The sequence below is a fragment of the Rhamphochromis longiceps genome, linkage group LG3 (assembly GCF_057381845.1).
Source record: "Rhamphochromis longiceps isolate RC_006_pf linkage group LG3, R_longiceps_female_GT1.1, whole genome shotgun sequence".
NCBI lineage: Eukaryota > Metazoa > Chordata > Actinopteri > Cichliformes > Cichlidae > Rhamphochromis > Rhamphochromis longiceps.
The window spans coordinates 62,471,638-62,497,872 of NC_140559.1; the positions used below are offsets into that span (position 1 = coordinate 62,471,638).

At 38.2% G+C, this 26,235-nt stretch overlaps 3 protein-coding genes across 3 annotated transcripts in view; 2 read left to right on the top strand and 1 right to left on the bottom strand.

The window, feature by feature from the left end:
- The window catches only part of LOC146675647 (protein NLRC3-like), a 340,816-nt gene that overhangs the window by 105,894 nt on the left and 208,687 nt on the right, over positions 1–26,235 (bottom strand). The gene's annotated exons all lie outside the window — the stretch shown is intronic.
- LOC146675652 (placenta-specific gene 8 protein-like) lies at positions 978–7,541 on the top strand. Its single transcript, XM_085400660.1, has 4 exons — positions 978–1,126; positions 4,362–4,472; positions 4,687–4,832; positions 7,117–7,541. The coding sequence occupies exons 2-4, from the start codon at positions 4,364–4,366 to the stop codon at positions 7,255–7,257; spliced, it is 396 nt and encodes a 131-aa protein (XP_085256786.1). The 5' UTR covers positions 978–1,126; positions 4,362–4,363; the 3' UTR covers positions 7,258–7,541.
- LOC146675653 (placenta-specific gene 8 protein-like) lies at positions 15,904–22,207 on the top strand. The gene is made up of 4 exons (XM_085400661.1): positions 15,904–16,064; positions 18,292–18,402; positions 19,279–19,424; positions 21,774–22,207. The coding sequence occupies exons 2-4, from the start codon at positions 18,294–18,296 to the stop codon at positions 21,912–21,914; spliced, it is 396 nt and encodes a 131-aa protein (XP_085256787.1). The 5' UTR covers positions 15,904–16,064; positions 18,292–18,293; the 3' UTR covers positions 21,915–22,207.

Genomic DNA, 26,235 nt, shown 5'->3' on the forward strand with positions numbered 1-26,235 from the left:
ACGTGTATTTTTTGGTGGTTAAAAAAATGTGTTTTATTTGTTTAATAAATAGTTTTGACCAGTAAACTCTCCTTGTTTAAACATGCAGCATGGTGTGGTCTTTCTTTGCTTGTGACTTCTTGATGTTGGTAAATACAATAATTGAAAAATACCACGTTACATATAATATACATATCAAAATGTACAACACATTATGGAGTATGCTTCTGCTCTGAGGTCTTGCCTCCCTGCACTCATGCAGTTAATCGCTAGACGGGTATTTTTATAAATAATATTACATTAGGGTAATTTTCCTATACATATTTTTGACCTGGGGGTAGAATTGATTGTGAAATGGGAAAGGGAAAATGCTTATGAACTTGCAAATTAAAAACATGATGCGTTTAAGGTAACCCTTTTCCATTTTTATTTAAAAAGAGAATTTGTTCTAGTGTGCAATGGCCGAACCTGTTCCTTTTCGTGGCGATAATTTCTCCTGCCTTAAGGAAAATCCCTTCACATGGCACAGAGGAGGCTGGAGTGCAGAGAAACTGGTAGAGATGCAGTTATACAGTCTACCTGGGCCCCACCAACTATCAGCTAAAGAGAATAAATAAATTAAATTGCTGCACATTTGGCAGACTAACATTTTCAGATTAATTAAACAATAAAATATATATTTTTACAACATTACATGTAAAGAGTCAAGTGGAAGTTTTTCTAAAGTTATTTAATGATATTTATATTATGGAAGCAGATTTTTGACATTTTACCTTTTTCCCGTTTTCAGATATAATAAACACGCACAAAACAAAAGCAAACGGCCAGAACACAAAGCTGGAAAACCCACCATCAAAACAATCCACAAATCCCGCGAATGATTCGCTTCCTTATAAAGCATTGAATGAGACACTGAAGCAGTTAGGTTCTAAATGAACCTTCGATCGTCACTGATCACGTGACTCTGGCCAAACGAATCAAGCTTCGACACAGTGCTTCGGAAGCAGTGTGTTGATTTTTTTGACACACGCACCGGAGCTTTGTTTAATTGGTCACATGACTGCATCACATGACTAAAATGCTCACGTTTTAGAAAGTCTGCGTTTTCAACTGTCCACATTGCGACGGGGCAGCTCTGTTTTAAAAGGTATGTGTTTTCGAGAGTGTTTTCAAAACGCTGCGTTTTTCCTTGAGGAAAACGCCGTCTCAGTGAGGACAAAATGGAGAGAAAACGATTAGTGTGGACGTAGCCTAAGCTTGATATGGTGACTGGGGCAGAGGTGGGTAGTAACGAGTTACATTTACTCCGTTACATTTACTTGAGTACGTTTTGGAAAAAAATGTACTTTTAAAGTACCTTTTTTGCACGATACTTTTTACTTTTAGTTGAGTACATTTGTGAAGAAGAAACGGTACTTTTACTCCGCTACATTTGCAAAATTCGACTCGTTACTTTTTTAAAAAAATAATTAGTTGAACACATTAGATAACACGCCGCCAGTGGAGCTTCCGGTAACTTTTTTACCAATGAGATGTGGCCATGCAGTCACATGACCAGTTTGAAACTGTGGCAGGCAGAGCGGCCCAAGCGTTTCAAATAGTGATGGGATTTCCGGCTCTTTTTAGAGAACCGGCTCTTTCGGCTCCGAACCGGATCTTCAGGTTGTTTTGTTGCTTTAATTAATTTATTATTAACAATAATATAAAATTATGCACAAAAGGAATTACTAATGTAAAAAAGAGTGGTTTTATTTATATATGTTTATATATAAATATATGCGGTGGCCCCTAGAGACAAAGCACGTACAAACTCTAAAAAGCACGTACAAATTCCAAAACACATTTCTAGCATTAACTTCCAAAACAGAGCTACCTAGATCACTTAAATTACACAATTGAAAGCATATGTGTATTGTTTGTGTATTTATACTCAAGCACTCATATATATTCAAATAATCTTAAAAAAAAAGTTCATTTACCTGTTACTACCACACACCAAATCCGGTTGTTGGTACTTGCTGGAAAAAAGTGCGAGAGAGAGGGTGAGAGAAAGGGGGGAAAAAAAAAAAAAAAAAAAACACCCACGGCTCGCGATAAGGATCCGGCTCGCGTCGTTCATATCAAAGAGTCGGCTCTAAGAACCATTTCGTTCGTGACCGACACATCACTAGTTTCAAACGCTAACACTCCTCTGGAATGGGACCTGTTGGAGTGGCACACAGTGCCCTGATCCTTAACATAAAAAAAACATAGAGAGGTAAATGTTGGGAGAAATGGAGGAGCTGTTAAATTAGCTTCATCACCATCTTCCTACATACTTAATCTGAAGAGGAGCACAATTTATTTCTCCTTGCTAATAATGTTGTGATTGGGTGCCTTCAGGCAATCTAACTGTCATGGCACTGCTGCTACAACAACAGCTCTTACACACACTTCAGGACACTTCCAGCCATGAAACGAGGAAGGAAAGTGAGATCCTCAACTCAATGATAATCAACTCAGCCCTTTCAGCAATGATACGGAGACTTATGAGCTTTATCAACAATGACTAGAGGTTAGAAAGAGAGAAGGTGAGGCTGTGCTAATATCTGTTCTGCTGTGGAGGGCAGTGTTGGGCTTTTAGTTAAGTGACAGGCCTTCTGTATATAATTGTTTTATGTGTGTTTGTTTTTGTTGTGTCATTCTCATTCTGAATGTAAAAAAGTGGCCTCACATTTAAACTGAATTTAAGAGACACTTTGCAGATGTCAGTTCATCTTTTTTGCAATCACATTGACTCATGTAATGCAAAGCTGACCTCAAGATGTAACTGCTATGGCACAGATGTCACTTCCTGAAAATAACTAAAAGACTGTTGAGACCCGATGAAGCCTGTTAAGAGAAGACAGCCCGAAAGGCGGAGTTAAAGACTAATACCAAATTTGGAGGGAAATCATCTGAAAGGCAGAGGAGGAAGATGAAATACTTTCATTTCAGAAGACATTTGAGTGGAGCAACAGCCATGTGAAAAAAAAAAAAAAGGCAGAAACTCACACGTTTCATTAGATATCTGTTGTAGAGAAGTATACAAATAATACTATTAATGAATTCCTTGCATGATATTAAATCGTGTTTTTCACTGTTTCAGCAGTAAAAAACATCCTGTTATCCTTGTATTACACAGTGTGTGAAGCGCATATTATTATTTGCATAAACACTTTGACACATTAGAATCTTCTGATCAGCCCTGTGGGTTTGATGAGTTTCATGTATTGTCTGATGTGCACCAAATGAGACAGAGAATGTACATCTGTCTGTTTCCTGTGAAATGATAGTAAGAAACCAGGAAGGGCTGTAGATGCATCACTTTCATGCATCATTGCTTTTGTGCAAGACAGGCATGCAAATGTTATTTAACACCATGTTAAAGTGCACTTTAAATAAATTCTGATAGGTAAGGATTCTTAAAAAAAAAATAGGAAGTAGCCCACATACATGCTTACACCCTTACAGGTGTTTTAAAGGCGACAAAACACAGTCAAAGGAAATCAATCAGACCCAGTACTCACTTGTTTAGTGTTACATACATTTTATCATTGCTCCATTAACTCTACACATCCGATTCTTCTACACCTTCGTGATTTCTTTCAAGGCTATGAAACTTCTAAGAGCTCGTAACAACAGTGCCTCTTCACATTTTACCCATACATAACACCAGGGCCACGACTCTAAAAAAAATACAAATAAAAACTAGTGTTAGGTGGGCAGCTTAACTGAGACAGACCAGAGGTTAGAGTGAGAGAAAACCAGGTGACGTATTTGAGCTACCCAAATAAGTCCTATTGTGCTCAAATTAAATGTGCATGTGTGTGTGTGTGTGTACATATACACATATATGTAGATATATATGTATATTCACTACCAGCCAAAAGTCTTTACTTTTATTACTTTCTACATTGTAGATACAAACTGAAGACATCAAATATATCAAGCAAGATATATGGGATTATGTACCAAAGAAAAAGATGGATAAATAACACTAAATATCTCTTAATCTGTCTTGAATGCTCAGCATTCAAGACAGATTAAGATTTTGTGTGACTTTGAACTGTTTGAAACGGTAGATTTATAAAAGTTATTGGTTTGAAATGTATTGTGAATGCAGTTTATAAGCTGGGTTTTATCAAATTTCTGAGTTTTAAAAGATGTACTCGTAACTTTTGTGCCAATGGTCTTTGCAGTGATTTTCACGAAACAGGAAACTGTTATTTGTAAAAATATCCACACTGTGGACAGTAATGTTGCTATCTTTTTCATATTCTAGCATTTGATTTCTCCGTACAGAGGAGCAACTAAAACTATAACCCTTCAATGCATCTCTATTTCTACCTTCTTTCCTCCAGAAATGGCTCAATACCAGGCGGCCACCCAGATAGTGACAGTCTCCAGCACTAATCAACACCCTGGGACTTGGAGCACTGGCCTCTGTGATTGCTGTGCTGATATGGGCACTTGTAAGTTAATCTAGCAAACTCTACAAACAGCAGTGGTTTTTGTATCAACTCTCTTCTCAGACTTTTATTCAGAGGGTCTTGAGTATCTGACCATCTGAAGGTAGGACTGAAGTCAGCATATGAAACACAGGATGCACAAGCTAGTTGTTGAAGGAGAACTTATTCAACAGTGAAATAAACTTGTGTCTGCATACTTTTTTTCTCTTCTGTCGAGGTTGCTGTGCCCTTTGGTGTTTCCCCTGCATGCAGTGTGATACAGCCAACAAGCACGGGTGGTGTTGCTGCCTCCCACTCTGTGATGTATGCTGCGTGGTGTCCTGCACGCTTCGCCAGTCGATCAGAGACCGCTACGGCATCCCTGTAAGGCTGGGGGCGAGGGAGGGTCAAGGTTATTGCTGTTAGCCAAGCTAAACTGAGGAGTGAAAACTATTTTATTTAAATTGTATTTCTTTTTAAAAGATATGCTTTTCCTACAAAAATCAACATAAAAAGAAGCATACTGAGAGTGCAAACTTCCGTTAGGCCAGCTCACCGAATAATTGAAAAGTGTTGCATTTTGTACAGTTTTATAAATTCTTTTTTTTTTTTTTTTTTATAAATTCATATTTTGTTTTCATTGATTTTTTTTAAAGAATATATAGTGCAATAAAAATAACACATTTTGGGTCAACTTGAAAGAAAACCATAGATGTACAATGCAGAAATCAGGTTTTTGAGTCCCCATATAGCAGTACTATTTCCTAAATGTTGCCAATAAGTAACAAGTAGAATTTCATGAAAATTTGACCTTATTTGACATTGCAGAAAGGTCAGGGGTCCAAAGTAACGGGATATTTACAGTGCCCATATATCATTCCCTATATGCGCACATGTTTTCAATAGGAACAATGACAATGAGAAATATAGTTTTAATAAATAGCCCTGTATAGCATTATTATCACTTGGACCATTAGCTCCATTTCATGACCTTGAAGGAGAGGTTGGAGGTGCTGAAGATACCTGCTGAACATACATACGCATGTAATGATCATATTTTCAATCTTATAAGGCTTTTTAAAAATCTTCAACCATCATTGAGTTGACCTTGAATTCCTTGGTGGATGTAAGCCAACTACACTCCTGTAAAGGTTTTGTTTCTTTATGAGTTATTGTGATGAGCTTTGTGCTTTGCCAACTTGATAAAATTTGGTAACACAGAAAATTGACACACATCTTCTGCACGTTCTTCATGTGTTTAGCAGGCTGTTGTGAAAAATCACTAGCTTATGGCACAAATCGGAAAATTCAGTTATAATTAAGATCTGCGTACTGGATAGTTTTCGTGAATAGTTGGATGAGCCGTTGCTATGAATTGTGGGATGGCATTTTCTCCTCTCCTTTCATAAAGGATGCTCCAGTCAATTGTTTGCTAAAGGAGGTAATTAAAGAAGCTCTTTTTCCTAAACATTATTACAGCTGCCACCCACATTCTTATTTCTCTTCTTTCTATTACAAAAAAGGGCCATAAGGATAATCCATAAAACTGGTTACAGAGATCAGACAAATCCACTATTCTTAAAATCAAAAATTCTAAAATTCACAGATCTGGTTCATTTTCTCACTGCACAAATTATATATAAAGCAATAAATAACCTGCTTCCTGACAATATTCTAAAAATGTTTTCTAAAAGGGAACGGGGATACAATTTGAGGGGGGAATTAAATTTAAAACATCCTCGTATCCATACAAGATTAATAAGTCTTTGCATCTCTGTGTGTGGAGTGAAGCTGTGGAACAGACTAAGTAAAGATATGAAGCAATGTCCGAGCATGGCACAGTTTAAAAAGCAGTTTAAGGATATGGTTTTTACAGGGTAGGGAAGACGTAGAGATTTGATAGGGTGTTCTTGTCCAACATTTTCATGTGTGTGCGGGTGCACAGGTATGTAGGTATGGGTATACTGTATATATATTTGTAGGTTGTGTATCCTTTGAGGTGTTACTGGGGTTATTGAAAATGTGTATATGTGCGTATGTGTATATACGTATGTATGGATAGATAGAAACATATATGTATATATATATTAAAAAAAAGAATAATAAAAAAAATTACACATAACATATAATGTAATTGCAAGGAGGTATTTCTGTAGTCTATTGATACTAGATAGTGGAAAAGGGGTGGGATTAAATAAGCTTATGCCTCTTCCTGCTGCTTTTTGAACATGGACGTTATTTGTAGTTGTGGTTGCTCGTTTTCCTTTTGTTTTGCTTTGTTCATTTTTCTCTTTTAATTCTATGTTGTTGTACTTTTTCAACATGTTCAAAATAAAGATTCAATCAATCAATCAATCAATCAATCAATCAATCAAGTGAAACTGACCATTCAAACATACCCCGTGTGCCTTCATTAAACACACAGACAGTGTAACGACAGTTTGTTCAAATCTGTTTAACAGGAAACTACGGCTGTGAACAAATTCACTTTTATTAACTCACCCAGCTTCTTATAACAGCATCAAAGAACTACTTGGCTGTTGGTTCACATTCGCAAGTGAACACTGAGAGTACTCTAAATCAGACAAGCATGGGGACTTCACCATGTTTGCCTCATTGTGTTGAGTTATGTCTTATTCTTCTCTTCTTTTTCTTCTCCATCCTGCAGGGTTCGTGCTGTGATGACTGCTGTAAAATACTTTGGTGTTACGAGTGTGTCTGGTGCCAGATGCATCGTGAGGTGAAGATCAGGGCCTACATGCAGCCGGCCACCTCAACGGTGGTCACCACTCAAGTTGTCACAGTGTAGGATGTAACCATTTTGGCTGTTGGTTGAGTGAAGATGGCCAACAGTATTTTAAAGTTCATTTTAAGTATTTCAAAGTGCTGATGCTTGTGTAGTTCAATACAATATGTAGAGTCTGTGTTAAAACCAGATGCTTTGAGTTTTGTTTGCTTGTTTGGTATATAATACAACTGAGAATGTTTGTTTACTCTGGCTAGTAAAATCTGTATAATTTCACATGGTCACTGTTATTGTAATCGTTACCAAGTTAAATTTAACGTTTCCTGAAATAAAAAGTTATTCATATTCACCCATTATATGTTGCTTGTTGTACATTTTTGCTCAGCTGTAGAGACACGTTTCTTCAAACCCTGAATATGTCATTTGCAGCTGGGTCTGGCTGGCCAGCTAGTGTCCTCCTCTGCTTAAACTCCTAAAATGATCAGGTGAAAGACTGATTAATCTCCTAAGATGAGGCCCCTTCTTTTGAGGTCTTTGTCTCCTTAAGCTGGGCATACACTGTGCAAATTTTTCAGTCTCGTTATTCAGCTCCTGCTCAAACTGTACGATTGAACCACAGGGGTTAGAAGTTTGTAGGTCACGTACAGGGTCTCACACTAGTCGGCCCGATGCTCTGATGGGACCTGAGTGCTCACACTGTGCGTCCATAACATGAAGGTTATAACACAAAATCTGTCTCTCGCTCTCCCTCTCTCTCTGTCTTTCACTCACACAGACACACACACCACCACCATCAACTTTGCTAGATTGAAAAGCATTGACCAGGCAGCTGTGATTGAGCAGCAATGTCCATCCAACTCTTTTCACGTTTTTTGTGGTCGTGATAATTTTGTGAGGCCAGGACTGGACTGGGACAAAAAAATCAGCCCGGGCATTTTGAGACCGGGCTGATTTTGATATGTTAAATCCAAATGTAATACTACAGAAAAATATATAAAATGATCGAAAATTAATGAGAATAATCAATAATTAAAGGAGTATTTGAATTATAATTTTGTCTGATTCAATAATTTAGAGGTAACAAGTGAAAATATAATTAACAGGAATAAAAACTAAAAAAAACATATAAAACATTGCACGGCCACGCTGTGCTAATTACATGTTTTAAGAAATAAATGTAGATGTAGGAATTGCAATTAATATAAATCTTAAAGTATTCACAACATTCCTGAACAGAAATAGGCCTCTGCACCTGGGGTGAGGGTGTGGCCATGAAAACAATGTGACATGCCATTGGATGTTGGGACACATAAAAACATGACGCTAAGCATCGGCCAATGAATGTGAACTAACAACCACAAGGTCGCGGGTGTGGCTGTACTGTAGGAAAAAATCCTAATATAAAAGTATTTTACTGCATTTTACAGTTTTGTTCTGTTCTTAATATCATTAAAGTTACGTAAATAGACTTTGACTTCACATTGTGAATGTAAATTAACGTTAAATCACTGTAATGTAATACAGAGGGCCCGGTGGCGCCAGTGTCCGGCAGCCTCGCCTCTGTCAGTGCGCCCCAGGGTGGCTGTGGCTACAATGTAGCTGCCATCACCAGTGTGTGTGAGTGTGTGTGAATGGGTGGATGACTGGATATGTAAAGCGCTTTGGGGTCCTTAGGGACTAGTAAAGCGCTCTATAAATACAGGCCATTTACCATTTACAACATAATTGTCATGATTATTAAATGTATCTGTCTATACATATGCATATTTAGATTGTTAAAATACATTTACAAATCTATCATGAATTCACAAATATCTGTCCATTATTTGAAAGATTGAACTGTTGAATTCAAATGTAATGCTATGGAAAAGTATATAACATGATTCCTATAACCTTGTGTTACATCACATAAGTATTATTATCATTGCTATAGAGGGCGTTTGTGGCTCAAGAGTTGGCAGTTCGCCTTGTGATCAGAAGGTTGCTGGTTCAAGCCCCGTCTTGGACACTCTCGGTATTGTGTCCGTGGTCAAGACTCTTCGCCTACTGTTGATGGCCAGAGGGGCCGATGGTGCAATATGGCAGCTTCGCCTCTGTCCCAGGGAGAGCAAGCCATTATTTTTTAAACCAACTGTTAACTGTATATTTTTGTACATTTGCGTATTATGATTCATATTGCCACATTCATTGACCTTGTTTATAGGTAATTTCATTGTTTGATCACATTAAAATGTTCCTAATTTAATGTCTAAACGCAATTGGAAAAGGCAGAATCCCATGTAAAATTAGCGCAACAAACTGTATTGTCATTACTGAAAATAACCGTATTTTTATGAGGAAGATATTTTCTGTTATTTTAGTATTTTGGCACCCCAGCTGCCGGAATATTACTGTTTTTTTAAGATGTTTTTTTAACAGTGTAGAAAACATTTGGTCACAGACCGAGTGCCCTGACAGATGCAATTCGGAAAGGATAATACATACACTTAATACAAATGTAATAAGAGGTCTTTTTATTTTAAGAACCTTTTAACAAATGCTTTGAAGAGGAGAAAAAACAACACTGGCATGTAGAGGCCTACTTTTACATAAAGCATGATTTTGTATTTTGTCTATTTGAGTTCACACCTAAATAATTGCCCACTTTCAAATAAATAAAACGTAGCAGAGGCCCAATAATTTTAGAATAAAATTAGGTTAGTGTGAGTTCTGTTTCTAAACATTACTGCAGAGCTTTGCCATATCAGAGCTGTAAGAAGTCACTTTAATATTCATGCAGGACAGCAGAGTGTCGTCGGTCAGGAACAAGCGGTGTTTGGACTTCATCGTACTACCGTAGCAGAAAAACCTCTGGCTTGAGTTTGGCAAGTAACTGCTAGCTAGCTTTGTGGTCTGGATCAACTTATAGCAAAGTGGAGACATGAAGAGAGAGAGGTTACACAAACTCTTGTGTTTTTCCTTCTGACCAGATGAACCATCTTTTCAAAAATCCTTATACTGATCACTACACTGTGTTTATATGCTAAAAGAGAAATCATTTGCGTCCTTGTTACTAAAACAGATTCTGAAGTATTTCACTAACTCAGAGGGCACTGCAACTGTGGCAGTTTGTCTGAAAACAACAACTGTAATCTCGACATTTCAAATTTGTTCTCAAAATGGTCAAAATATTTTTCTTAATGTTGTTGGGAGAAAACTCTGTAAAAAACCCAGGAGAAATAAAGACACAATGAGACAAAGTTACTTTCTTTGCTAAACGTGTACACGGGTGAGCTGCTGAGAACAACTCACACCATGAACAGAGGCTTGGCACTTTTTATAGGAGAGACAGTGAGAACAGGATAAGAAAATAATAAACAGATAAAATAAACAACTCCATATGTGGCGCTAGTCTCGTCAGCAGAGAGCTGTGAGAAAGCTGTGAGAGATAAAACAATCTAAAACAATATGTCCCAAAACAATATGTCTTTGCTGGGAAAGTCTAAAAGGATAATTCTAAACTAATCTAACCATAGACAAAGGGCATCTTTGTACATTTAAAAGAAGGTAAAGAAACATCATGGAAAATGATTCTTCATTTTCCACTAACAAATGTGGCCCCAATACTCAGTCGTATTAAAGGGAAGGTTATGTCTGTAACATGAAATTTTTCTTAGTTTTATTTTTTCACCCAAAGTTTGCGGGAGCCACAGCTGAGAGCCAAAAGAGCCTGCAGCTCGCGGTCGCCAACCCCCGGTCTAATGTCCGTACCTGCCCTTGTAGGTTTCCTAGCCTGTTTTTTCGATTGTGCATTAGCCCACAAGAGGATGAATGTTTGTTTGAAAAAATATTTGTTGCATCTCACACAAATTCATTGATTTTGCTGTAACATATTTAAAAACACAAGGCAATGCAATATAATAAAAATTTAAAACAAACAGCTTTTAAATGAATTTCAGCCCTTGCAAGCTAGTATCTAAGTAGCATGCAAACATAGAAAATAATGTTTAACTGAGGGAACACCAGCAATTATAATCAAAGTAATGCAAATGTAGACTTGTGCCTTCGATTATTAAGTTTAAAGACATATATCTATGTGTAAAGTCTTTGTAGTGATTTTATATGTTCCCTTCATAAATCTGAGCCTCCATTTCTCTTTCCTCCAGGCATGGCCGTCATCTACCAGTAGCCCACCCAGCTGCATTTTTATATTTATGTTCATAACATCAATAATAATGTAGATTTTATGAGATCCACAAAAAGTGTACTGAAAATGATTGAAGGTTCCTCTGTGTGCACATCCTTCCTCTCACCCTCAAGAAGCTCCAAGCTGTCTCATCAGCCTTAGTATTTGCTTATGGGTTGCACTGTAACCAGCAAACTGATATCTATATCATGTAGTGCCATGAAAGAAGTGAACTGGATACTGCGTTTTGTGACATGTTTGCATGAAAGGAACATATAGAGGGTATAAGGGGTTGGGTGACCTCCAAATTAGAGAAGAAAATCTGTTCATCTCTTATGTCTCACTGTAAAAAGGCAAACTGAACAGGCCCTCTACATTCTGATGCCGATTTTGTTGCTGGTACTGTGGCATTCCCCCACATTTTACACAGAAACAACCATGGCAGCTGCAAATTAAACCGCAGTAACACGTGCTGCTTCATCCTCTCTCTCTCTCGCTCTCTCTTCTTCCTCTTCTCCATCCTGCAGGGCTCTTGCTGTGACGACAGCTGTAAAATCACCAGCAGCGGCCCACCACAGCAATGATGGTCGCCACATAGGCCATGCGTTGATAGGAAGTGACTGTTTTACTTAGTGGGTTGAGAGCAAATGTTACTGTTAAAACCAGATGCTTTAGAGTTTTGTGGGCATATTAATGTGTTGGATGGTATCTGAGACCAGCTTTCATTGTGACAAATAAAATCCTTCTATTTCATACAATCATCGCTGTCATTGTAATTGAATTCTTCTTCAGATCTGAGTTTAGCCTTTGTTAAAATAAAAACTATTAAAATGCACTTACTGTCATGCATTATTCTGATAGGTTACCGAATAAGAATATACATCAGAATTGGTCTTTATCTACAAAAAAACATCATAGTGTCAAAAATATTTTGCAGTTTGTCAGTCTGCTGTGCATACTTTGCACCGAGACGCTTTCAGACACGCATCACCTTCCACTTTCTCCCGAGAAGTGGGGTACCTCAAGGACATGTGGCAGGCACAAGTACAGGCTTTCTTTACTTAGGTAGAAGTACAGATACCCGTGTTAAAAAATATTCAGTATGCAGTTGTATAAAGGTGGAATTCAGTGAATTAATCTAACCATCATCATCTTAAATGCAAATTAGTCTACTACAGCTGATGTAAACCAACAATGTGCACTGTGCACCAGTCCAACACAGTTTTTTACAGTAAATCCATCACGCTATCACAAGTTAGTCTCTTTATCCCACACAAACTACAGCACATTTTTAGATTTGAATAACACAAAGTTAGTATGGCATAGTTTGTTTTGCAGGAATATATAATATATGATTAAAACAATGACATTACATGTAAGCTTAAAATATTTTCTAAGCATCGCTGATCAGTCCTCACCTTTAAATCTACTCTCTCTTCTTCCTCTCCTGTCTTTTCTTATCTCTTCCTCCATCTCTGAGTGAGGTTAGCTCTCACTCTTTTCTCCCTCTGTGAAATACAGCAGCCGGGCTTTTAGCTAACAACATGCAGTGTGACAAGCTTCACACCAACAGATTGTGTGTTTGCTGATGTTTGGAATTACCTGACACTTATAAAAGTGTGCTTCCTTCTCCTTTGTGCTAGCTAGAGTGAAAGAAGTACCGTGAACACAACATACGGATACTCGCACTCCTTTAGGCTGACTTATACTAAATGAACCTAAAGTAACGAGCCTGTTTTGAAAATGTAAGGGAAAAAAAATACATGTAGCAAGTAAAAGTAAAAAGTTGTCAGAAAAACAAATACTGAAATAAAGTACAGATACCTGAAAATTCTGCTTAAATACAATAACAGAGTATTTGTAATTTGTTACTTTCCACCTCTGCTGTCCACTTGTTTAAGTTTTCACACAAATACAAGTTAATTTAAATTTGGTTGTGTTTGAACCTGTTGGAGTGGCACACAGTGTTCTGATCCTTAACATTAAAAAAGAAAAAACAGAGGTAAAGGTTGGAAGAAATGGAGTAGCTGTTAATTTAGCTTCATCACCATCTTCCTACATACTTAATCTGAAGAGGAGCGCATTTTATTTCTCCTGGTAATAATGTTGTGACAGGTTGCATTCAGGCAATCTAACAGTCACGGCACAGACCGCTTTTACAACAACAGCTCTTAAACAGACTTCAGGAAAACGTCCAGCCATGAAATGCGGAAGGAAAGTGAGATCCCCTCTGCTAAATGGTCAACTCAGCCCTTTCAGCAATGATAAGGAGACTTTATATTAACCATGAGCTTTATCAACAACAACTGCTGCAGAGGGCAGTGTTGGCCTGCCCTTCAGTCCTTTATAGTTAAGTGACAGGCTTTCTGTACACAACTGTTGTTTTTATGTGTGTTGAATGTAAAAAAAAAAAAGTGGCCTTACATTTTTCGCTCAGTGACTAATGCCGCCACGGCAGAGATGTCACTTCCTAAAAATAACTAAAAGACTGTTGAGACCTGATGAAGCCTGTTAAGAGCAGACAGCCAGAAAGGCGGAGTTAAAACTAATACTAAATTTGGAGGGAAATCATTTGAGAGGCAGAGGATGGAGATCAGACACTTTCATTTCTGAAGACATTTGAGTGGAGCGACAGCCATGTGAAAAAAATGGTAGAAACCACACGTCTCGTTAGATGTCTGTTGTTGTGAAGTATACAAATAATACTACAATTATAACAATATGTTTCAACGAGTTATGTGCATATTTAACAATTTCTTACCAACAATTTAACTCCTTCACAACATTCCCGTTCCACATCCACAACAAAAAGAAAAGTAAACAGGAAGCCCCAAGATGCATTTCTTGTTAAGTTTTTTTTGGAAAACTGCAGTTAACCCTTAAGCACCCCCCCCCCCCCCCCCCCAGTGACCACAATATGCAACTACACAAATCTATAAAATTAACAGCTTCAAGTGCACACAACATGCAGATAACCAAAGAAATAGCACAAGCAATAACATTAAATTACCCGATAACATTCTTGTCTTACCATACATGGAAACAAAGAAACAACATTTTAAGACCCCTTTTTGAACCTTAAATGGATTTTTGAAATGGAAAATATTATTATTAATTTACCACTCTGCTACATTTGCACAAACACTTTGACAGATTAGAATCTTCTGATCAGCCCTGTGGGTTTGATGAGTTTCATGTATTGTCTGATGTGCACCAAATGAGACAGAGAATGTACATCTGTCTGTTGGTGCTTGTGAAAAGGAAAGTAAGAAACCAGGAAGGGCTGTAGATGCATCACTTTCATGCATCAATGCTTTTGTGCAAGACAGGCATGCAAATGTAATTTAACAGTATGTTAAAGTGCACTTTAAATAAATGCTGACAGGAAAGGATTCTTAAAAAAAAATAGGAAGTAGCCCACATACATGCTTACACCATTACAGGTGTTTTAAAGGTGACAAAACACAGTCAAAGGAAATCAATCAGACCCAGTACTCACTTGTTTAGTGTTACATACATTTTATCATTGCTCCATTAACTCTACACATCCGATTCTTCTACACCTTTGTGATTTCTTTCAAGGCTATGAAACTTCTAAGAGCTCGTAACAACAGTGCCTCTTCACATTTTACCCATACATAACACCAGGGCCACGACTCTAAAAAAATACAAATAAAAACTAGTGTTAGGTGGGCAGCTTAACTGAGACAGACCAGAGGTTAGAGTGAGAGAAAACCAGGTGACGTATTTGAGCTACCCAAATAAGTCCTATTGTGCTCAAAAGAGGACACCCTGGCCTTTCCAGTGATATCTCATGTGTTTGGCCCTTTTTAGCTCACATAAGCAGGACTTTACAAAAAAAGCTAAACCAAAAGATCCTTGTTTCTTCGGTTCTCAGGGGGATATATTTGAGTATTGTTATGTGGCTGCTGGTGTGGTGATAGTTTTTAACTTTTGTTTTTTTACAGCCTAACAGACTCAAGTCAAAGTTTATTTATATAGCACATTTAAAAGACTTGGTGTACATCAAAGTGCTTCACAATAAAACCACAATGCTATCTACCGTATCGAGAGTTAGATCTAATAAAACTCAAGTAGTGACATTGTACGTGAACGGTTTTTAAAAACATTGTTAGATTCTACACATCAGCTCAATCTGTGGTTGTTCTCCACACTTCAAGTCACACCTGAAACCACAAAATGTTCCAGGAAGCATACAGACAGAGTGCAAAACAACAATGGGCGTTAACAATCAGTCATGTCAGCTGCATTGTTCTGTAGAGGCTTTGTTTAATCTGTGCAATTTGTTTTTCTTCTAAAACAGCTTTGCATTCAGACACATGCAGCTCCTGTGTTTACACCACACAGAGTACAACTCAAATACTCTACATCAATCAAGGTTTAATTACAGAGCAAATAATATAATGATGAGAATAAAATACTTTAACATTAAATTTGGCACTGACCATAACTTGTACTTTTAACGCTTTCTGTGTTGGAAGTTCACTTCTGTCTTCCTTTTTATGCAGCCGTGCATGTACACAGATTTGAAAGTACGTGGAACTGTGTTTCTCCTTGCAGAGGATTTTAAGTTTCATTTTCAGGAAAACTTCAGCCCACCCACCACCACACCTCTCACAGTTTGTAGTTACATTTTCCTCTCGCTCTTACTCTCATCTTCAAAGCCTACAGAACCAGAGAAAAGGTAATAAAATCTTTTTATACTAATGAACATCTTAAAACAGTGAGGTCTTTGTGAACACATGATACTGGTTGGTACATAGTTTTATCATCAGTAAGCTGCAGTGAGTTAGTTAAAGGAAAACTGTACTTTCTTCAAAAAAACCATGATCTGGATGTGTGATAATTATCATTGCTGTCAGCACAGCGAGGACAAAGGAAGTTACAGTTTAGCCTTTTAAACTCATTTTAGCCACTATTCTGTCAAACAACTAATCTGTATTAGCGCAGAGTTTGGTAAATGTTAGTTGTTGGATTTTGTGTAACATGTAATGCACTACAACTAAAAAAACACCCTTTACATGATAGCATCTTAGGCACAGTACCCAACGAAATATTGGCTACTGACGTCGCTTTGTCTGCGCTATAAATGAATTCAGATAGCAGCTTCCAACGTGAGAAATAAACTGCATGCCAAATTTAGGATTTGTTAGAAACACATAGCTTCTCCTGTCCCTGTTTAGTATGCTTGATTGAACCTGAAGTTAGCTAAACTCTCATAACTGTAAATAATGGGCCTAAAATGCATTTGGTATGGCTTTTATGTAGCATTTTTCAAGTCTTGTGCTCAGCATTCAACATGTTTTAAATCACATCTTTATTTAGCTCATATTCACACCTACAGATGTACCATTTTCAGTATACAGCCAATTTATAATCATCATTTAACCTAATATGCATGTCTTTAGAGAAAAGCTAAGGGGGTACAGGAAGACCATGTGGTGTTCGTTATGGTGAAACCACATTTTGAAATCATTACATGGATGAATATACTTGAATTTTTAGGTAGTTCCTTTTTGTTTAATTACACTATTCAAGAAACAGTGTACGTCATGCTAGAAAGCTCGTCTTTTCCAGGGATGCCAAATTTTAGCTATCTGTTGTAGGAAGATAAGAGGGCGTGGAAATATTTTATTAAAACCCTTAAAGTTGAAAAAAATATTTTATGATTAAAGCTAGATTATTTGAAACAACTAAAGAGTGTTAATAGAAGTTTTTGTTTTTTTTATGTGTGATAGTGTAATTAGACTTTATGCCTATGTATTCACTCATTGACATAGGTTTAATTAATTTCTTGCTGTTCACAAGTCTGGGAAGGTTTATCATGACAGACAAAACGAAAGTGGCAGTGTTTAGTTATCATGCACCGCTTCATGGTTAGCAAAAATGAAACTTGGCATAAATTTTCCTTTTGTCTTACCAACTGTCAAAAACAGGGGTGAATGGTGATGATTTGTGTTGGCAGTCAAAGGACCTGGGTACGTTACATTCATTGAGTCGACCATAAATTTGGTACTCGGACTGAAGACATCAAATATATGAAGCAAATTATATGAAATTATGTACCAAAGAAAAAAATGGATAAATAACTCTAAATATGTCTTATATTGTTTCTGTTACATCACAAAAATGTTACCATTTCTAACGTTCAACAAGTCAAAGCTGGAAAATGTTTTTTGATATGAGGAAATGAAGGCATGTTGTGTGTGTTTGTTCATAGGTTTTGCCCTGTTTTGATAGCTGTGGTCACACCAAAGATAAAGTTTATTTCTTCATTTCTCTCTGCATGGTTTTAGCAGCATCAAAGTATCAAAGTGTGCTTGATTAGAGCAAAATGTATCCAAAATGCGGCCTTTGTATAAATAGACACCTACAGACTTCAAAGAAAAGAAAGGTGGGCTAAAATTCATGCACAACAATATGAGAGACTGATAAAGTATACAGAAAACAATGATGGGATGACTTTAGTTTTTGACACAATGCTTCTGCAATTTGTATTTATCACTACACAAGGACAAATAATAATGTGTAAAGTGTCTTTGGTTTTCTGATGTAGTGCGTCTTGAACGCTCTGCATTATTTTGGATGCTCTCAAAAGATTTTGTGTGACTTTGAACTGTTTGAAACTGTGAATTTATAAAAGTTATAGATTTGAAATGTGCTGTGAATGCAGTTTGTAAGCTCGGTTTTAGCAAATTCATAAGTTTTAAAGGGTGTACTCATAAATTTACTGCCAATAGTCAGTGTAGGGATTTTCATGAAACAGGAAACTGTAATTTGTAAAAATATCCACACTGTGGACAGTAATGTTGCTATCTTTTTCATATTCTAGCATTTGATTTCTCCGTACAGAGGAGCAACAAAAACTATAACCCTTCAATGCATCTCTATTTCTACCTTCTTTCCTCCAGAAATGGCTGAATACCAGCAGCCCACCCAGATAGTGACAGTCTCCAGCACTAATCAACACCCTGGGACTTGGAGCACTGGCCTCTGTGATTGCTTCAGTGATATGGGCACTTGTAAGTTAATCTAGCAAACTCTACAAACAGCAGTGATTTTTGCATCAACAGTCTCCTCAGACTTTTATTCAGAGGTTCTTGAGTATCTGACCATCTGAAGTTAGGACTGAAGTCAGCATATGAAACACAGGATGCACAAGATAAGATAAGATAACTCTTTATTGTCATTGCACAGTCATACATAGTACAGTAGTACAATGAAATTGGAAAAACTGTCCTACGTCGGCACTACATATAACACAACACGACACGATATGACACATCACAACGTAACAAACAACACAACACAGTATATTAACTTAGTATAAAAAAGAAGAATAAGTGTATGTGTATTGCACACTGTTATTATTGCACATTAATTATTATTGCACCTTGTTATAAATATAAATATTATTGTTATCGTTTTAAACATTGTTACCTCCCCCTAAAAAGTCCAGGGAGGTATCCAGTCAGGTCAGCTATTTACATTGATCAGGGCTATTGCCCTGTTGTAAAAGCTGTCCTTGAGTCTATTTGTTCGGGACCTCAGCAGCCTGAACCTCCTGCCAGACGGCAGCAGCTTAAACACCCGGTGTCCTGGGTGTGTGCAGTCCCGTAGGATGCTGCGTGCCCTCTTGAGACAGCGAGTGCTGTACAGGTCCTTCAGGGAGGGAAGAGGATGTCCAATGATCTTTTGGGCCATGTTGATGACCCTCTGGAGTGCCTTTCTGTGTGCTGTGGTGCAGCTGGAGAACCACACACCGATGCAATATGTCAGCACACTTTCAATGGAGCAGCGGTAGAAGACAACTTAAATCTTAAAGCTAGTTGTTGAAGGAGAACTTATTCAACAGTGAAATAAACTTGTGTCTGCATATTTTTTTCTCTTCTGTCGAGGTTGCTGTGCCCTTTGGTGTTTCCCCTGCATGCAGTGTGATACAGCCAATAAGCACGGGTGGTGTTGCTGCCTCCCACTCTGTGATGGATGCTTCGTGGTATCCTGCACGCTTCGCCAGTCAATCAGAGACCGCCACGGCATCGCTGTAAGGCTGGGGGCGAGGGAGGGTCAAGGTTATTGTTGTTAGCTAAAAGCTAAACCGAGGAGTGAAAACTATTTTATTTAAATTCAATTTCGTTTTAAAAGATAAGCTTTTCCTACAAAAATCAACATAAAAAGACACATACTGACACTGTAAACGTCTGCCAAGCCAGCTCACTCTGGACAATAATTACTTTTAATGAACAGTGCCGTATCTTGGACAGTTTTATATATTCATTTATATATATATATATATATATATATATATATATATATATATATATATATATATATATATATATATATATATATATATATATATATATATATATATATATATATACCATGAACCATGAAGAGGCCGCTAGAAAGGCTGCAACCACCAAGTACCTGCAGAGGGTCAGGCAAGTCCTGAGGAGTCAGCTGAATGGTAAGAACAAGATCCGGGCCATCAACACATACGCCCTGCCCGTGATCAGGTACCCTGCTGGGGTAATAGGCTGGCCAAAGGAGGAGATAGAAGCCACTGACATAAAGACAAGAAAGCTCCTGACCATGCATGGAGGGTTTCACCCCAAGTCCAGCACCCTGAGGCTGTACGCTAAGCGGAAGGAAGGGGGCCGGGGACTGGTGAGTGTCAGCACCACAGTCCAGGATGAGACAAGGAACATCCAAGAATACATTGGGAAGATGGCCCCAACTGACCGAGTGCTCAGTGAATACCTCAGGCAGCAGAAACCCAAGAAAGAGGAGGGAGACGAGGAACCATCATGGAAGGACAGGCCCCTGCACGGTATGTACCACCGGCAGATAGAGGAGCTGGCTGATATCCAGAAATCCTACCAGTGGCTGGACAAAGCTGGACTGAAAGACAGCACAGAGGCACTAATCATGGCAGCACAAGAACAAGCTCTGAGTACAAGATCCATAGAGGCTGGGGTCTATCACACCAGGCAAGACCCCAGGTGCAGGCTGTGTAAAGATGCCCCAGAGACAATCCAGCACATAACAGCAGGGTGCAAGATGCTAGCAGGCAAGGCATACATGGAACGCCATAACCAAGTGGCCGGCATAGTGTACAGGAACATCTGTGCCGAGTATAACCTAGAAGTCCTGAGGTCAAAATGGGAGATGCCCCCAAGGGTGGTGGAGAATGACCGAGCTAAGATCCTGTGGGACTTCCAGATACAGACGGACAAAATGGTGGTGGCTAACCAACCGGACATAGTGGTGGTAGACAAACAGAAGAAGACGGCCGTAGTGATCGATGTAGCGGTTCCGAATGACAGCAATATCAGGAAGAAGGAACACGAGAAGCTGGAGAAATACCAAGGGCTCAGAGAAGAGCTCGAGAGGATGTGGAGGGTGAAGGTAACGGTGGTCCCCGTGGTAATCGGAGCACTAGGTGCAGTGACTCCCAAGCTAGGCGAGTGGCTCCAGCAGATCCCGGGAATAACATCGGAGATCTCTGTCCAGAAGAGCGCAGTCCTGGGAACAGCTAAGATACTGCGCAGGACCCTCAAGCTCCCAGGCCTCTGGTAGAGGACCCGAGCTTGAAGGATAAACCGCCCGCAGGGGCGTGCTGGGTGTTTTTATATATACATATATATATATATATATACATATATATATATATATATATATATATATATATATATATATATATATATATATATATATATATATATATATATATATATATATATATATATATGTCTACATATGTACTTTAAGAATATGTAGACAGTAAAAATAACACACTTGAAAGAGAAACATAGATGTGCAATGTAGAAATGAGATCAGAAGGAAAAAGGTCACATGTGACATGATATTTGGATGTAAATTATTTTGGATATTCTGAGTCCCCTTATAGCAATATTAGTTCCTAAATGTTGCCAATAAGTAATAAGTAGAATTTTATGAAATTTTGACCTTATTTGACCTTGCAGAAAGGTCAGAGGTCCAAAGTAGTCATATTTACAGTGCCCATGTATCATTCCCTATATGCCTTCATGTTTTCAATTGGAACAATGGCAATAAGAAATATTAAATATCAAATTTGGAAACACAGAAAATTTACATAAATTGTCTGCATGTGCTTTGTGCGTGCAGACTCTTGTGAAAAATCAATAGCTTAATGGCAAAAATTGGCAAATTATATTATAATTAAGATTTAAATCATCTGCATACTTTACCAATTATACTGACAGTTTTCATGAATTGTGGGATGGTGTTTTCTCCTCTCCTTTCATCAACTAAATCAGACAAGCATGGGGACCCCATGTTTCCTAATTGTGTTGAGTTGTGGGTTGTGTTATGTCGTATTCTTCTCTTCTTTTTCTCCATCCTGCAGGGTTCGTGCTGTGATGACTGCTGTAAAATACTTTGGTGTTACACGTGTGTCTGGTGCCAGATGCATCGTGAGGTGAAGATCAGGGCCAACATGCAGCCGGCCACCTCAACGGTGGTCACCACTCAAGTTGTCAGAGCGTAGGATGTAACCATTTTGGCTGTTGGTTGAGTGAAGATGGCCAACAGTATTTCAAAGTTCATTTCAAGTATTTCAAAGTGCTGATGCTTGTGTAGTTCAATACAATATGTAGAGTCTGTGTTAAAACCAGATGCTTTAAGTTTTGGTAGCGTGTTGGATATATAATACAACTGAGAATGTTTGTTTACTCTGGCTAGTAAAATCTGTATAATTTCACATGGTCACTGTTATTGTAATCTTTCCCAAGTTAAATTTAACATTTGCTGAAATAAAAAGTTATTCATATTCACCCATTATATGTTGCTTGTTGTACATTTTTGCTCAGCTGTGGAGACACGTTTCTTCAAACCCTGAATATGTCATTTGCAGCTGGGTTTGGCTGGCCAGCTAGTGTCCTCCAGGGGGTCTGCTTAAACTCCTAAAATGATCAAGTGAAAGACTGATTAATCTCCTAAGATGAAGGTTATAACACAAAATCTGTCTCTTGCTCTCCCTCTCTCTCTGTCTTTCACTCACACAGACACACACACCACCACCATCAACTTTGCTAGATTGAAAAGCATTGACCAGGCAGCTGTGATTGAGCAGCAATGTCTATCCAACTCTTTTCACGTTTTTTGTGGTCGTGATAATTTTGTGAGGCCAGGACTGGACTGGGACAAAAAAATCAGCCCGGGCATTTTAAGGAAAAGCCATAAAGCCTTTGAATGAAAACAAATGCTGTTGTGACAGTGATGTACACTATCTTGATGGTATGGATCAATCTAATAAGCCTACACCATCCTCCCAATTCTGGTATTTTAAACAGTACTTACCGGAAATATCAAACAACCTAATCAATAATTACATATACCTAACTAGCAGGGTTGCCAACTCCCAGCCAAAAAATAGGGAACTACCCCCCACCCTCCGCCTCATGATGCTTAATCGACGTAATCAACTTTAATTTATTGCCAGGGTAAAACAAATGCACAGAAACCAATTATTTTTCTACAGTAATTAAATACATTCAACCTCTTTCTTCAACAGAATTGCAGCTTGCACACATGGTACCTTCTATAAGTACTATAGCTTATTAGAGCATATATTAGATTTAATATTTACTATATACAATAATGAATTTCTATACATTTTACATCAGATGACCACTTTGGTTGTAAGATTCAGATAATTGTTTATTAAAAGCTAGACATTTTAAATGAGAATAAGAAAAAAAAAACAGTATTTCTTATTATTGAAGTAGCAGCAGGAGAGGGAGGGGGAGAGAATGAGAGAAGAAGAGGCAGCTGTGCAGGTTAAAGATGCAGAATAACTCCAGCTTTGTGGGTTTTTTTTCATTCTAGCTGAAGTTCAGGACAAGTCGCGTTCATCGAAAGGCTCGGATGAGCTTGCCAAAGTTCTACAAGTTGTGCCTCCATCGCTTGTGTCCAGATCACACGCTTCACTGACGTGCTGCTCCACCTTTTCACTTTCATTTCTGTGATTACGGATGCGCAGTGTGAGATGTTGCGTTGATAACCTCACGAGGGGCGATAGGATTTCAAACAGGTTTGATTTTCTTGCGACCATACTATTGCTGATCAGAAGCTGGTCGTGAGGTGTTAATCGCTTCTCGTTACCCCATGTATACTACACGATGGACGACACAATTAAGGCGAGACTCGGGCCGATCCCCACCAAAACGGTCGCACGACTGAGAAATCGTCTCAAAAAAGGCCAAAGATCGCACAGTGTATGCCCAGCTTTAGTTGTTATGGTCCCTGCATCTTTGACCCAGAGTTTTGAGATTTTTGAGCTTATGGCTTTTGGTCTTGGTAAGGCAGTATGTTCTAGCTCTACTTTGGTTTTTTGGTGTTTAAGCTTTTGAGCTCTTCAAGCAATGACGTTAGCTCTCTTCTGTGTTTTTACTGCTCCAGTCTCATCTCTGTGTTTTTCTTTAGTATCTCTTGTGCTCAGGTTACGTCTACATGTTTGCTTACCTTTCCTTGTATCAAGTCTCAATGTTTGAGTTTATCCCAGTTGTATATAAGTGGCGGCTTTACTCGTGCACGTATGTGCACATGTGAGCATGCACAACCCGCACCCCAATTCATGGGTGATTTAATTAGGCTTCATTTTTGGTTCTCTCTGATTTCATTCAATCTGAATCAAAACTTGTTACCAGCATGCATTTCTAATTCCTTGTTATTTAAATTGGATAGTTTGTTGATCTAAATGTTTAGAGACAATAGTGTGGTCTTGAGCTCAATGTAATCTTTAAATCACTGTTGTTTAATTAACAGGTAATGTATTATTTAATTTTGTTTTATCATGTGTGACAACTATTTTGGTCTTCAGTGTGAATTTATACAAATTGGAATTATTTCAGATGGAGGATCCCTTATTTAATATTGCTTTATCCTGACAGTATGAAGAGCAGAGCCTTTATGAGTATTACTATTTTTAACTTGGACAATGTTGCTGTTGTGGAATGGAACACCTACTTCTTTTTTAGACTGATTTAAATGATAAATATAACTGAAGGCGCTTTGTTAAATTATTTTTTTAACTTGGTAGAACATAGTGTGAATCTTTCTTAAATTGGCCTTTTGATTTGCACAGTGTTTTTTTTTCTCAAGTAAATTTCCTTTCTGTTAGTTTATTTTCACCACTCTGGTTAATAACCTCTTTCCTGTTTCGTGTTCTATACGCTGGCGGTTTGACCATCAACCGACCCTGCTTTCCTGTTTTGCGGTTTCCCTGTGTGCATTATTGTAGGGTCTACTTTACAATATGAAGCGCCTTGAGGCGACAGTTCCTGTGATTTGGTGCTGTATGAATACAATTGAATTGAATTAAATTGAGGCTTCATTGGTCAGTCTTGTTCTGTGTTTTTCCACACCCCTTTATTACACCCATTTAGTTAGTCATATTCACAGAATTCACAGATCAGACATTCTACACAGCCGACTCAGTCTAGAGCTCAGATCTCTGCTGCCTTTTTTCCAACATGGCCTTCAATAAGTAGAGATCTCTTTGTTTGTTTAGGTTCCCTATTATTCAAAAGCTTTTTGATTGTAGGTCCAGTTGTGTTTTCAGAGAACATTTCCCCAGCAACTTCACACAGTAAGTGTTTTAGGAGTTTACAACAATCTGCGTGCTCTAGATTATCTACACCAGTCTCTCTAAAATCATCACACTGACAATTCTCTGGGATTAAAAGCTGCTATATCTCTAGCTCTAATCCCAACCACTCCCACCACCCCTCTGCACAGAGTTGTCAGTTGCATCACAATGATTGCTAGATGGTTTTAGAAGCTAATAAATGTCAAAATGTCCAGGAGAAGGTGGTAGAACAAGAGCAGAAGAATTACAATTAACAGCAGCACCATCCTTATTTAAATGACTGTCCAGATCCTTACCATTAGCTATAACACCACCAGCAACACAAACATCAGAGTTACACTGGCCTGCAGGGAGAGGCATGCTGAAATATACAGTATATACAGTACAGTATACAGTACATACAGTGGTCATCTAATCTTACTATCATTTCTACGACTTTTTGCTTAAAGGCATTAATGCCAAAATGTCAGCCATTCTGTCAGCTACTCTCTGAAGGATTATTAGCAGGTTGACCAGACTGATCACTTTTGGGCGAATAATTATGGTCTCAATTTCTTCTGCATTCCTCGGAAATACGTCATACAAAGGTCAATGTGCATATACAGGTACATGTGCATGAGTAAAGTCAGTACCCCTCTCTCTTACTCCCCCCCCCCCCCCCCCCCCCCTACTTTTAAATGCTGGCCTCATACTCGCATTGTTTCCTTTCACTCATGATATGAGATGCTTGTGGTCTCTGAAGAGCCATCTGGTTTTAGCTGTGCATCACTTTGCAGAATGTGTTTCCGTAAATGAGATTTGCTTAGATTGTTTCCAAAATATCAACTGAAATCTGTAAGTTGCACCCAACTGTTTTGTCACCACCTTAGTTCTTTCTCTCAGTCAGGAAATTGAATACATAAAGTTTTTACTGGAATACTTAGAGCTACGTTAAGTTCATTTTTGAGTTTATTAAGTAGAAAACAATAATGATTTAGTTGAGTGTATACATTTATTAGTATGTAATTACATCTTCCAACAAACTCCTGTATTTTCAAACTGAATCCATTAAAAATGCAGAGATAAGAGCGTGGACCTGCCACGTTGCCCCTCCGTGTTGAATACAGTGACTGAAATGGCCCTTGCCATTCTCGCTAATCACGTTGTTGAACTGAGAAGATAGATGACAGAAGAGGAGTAAAAGAGGCCCATGACCAGTGTCTACTGTGAACAGCCATCT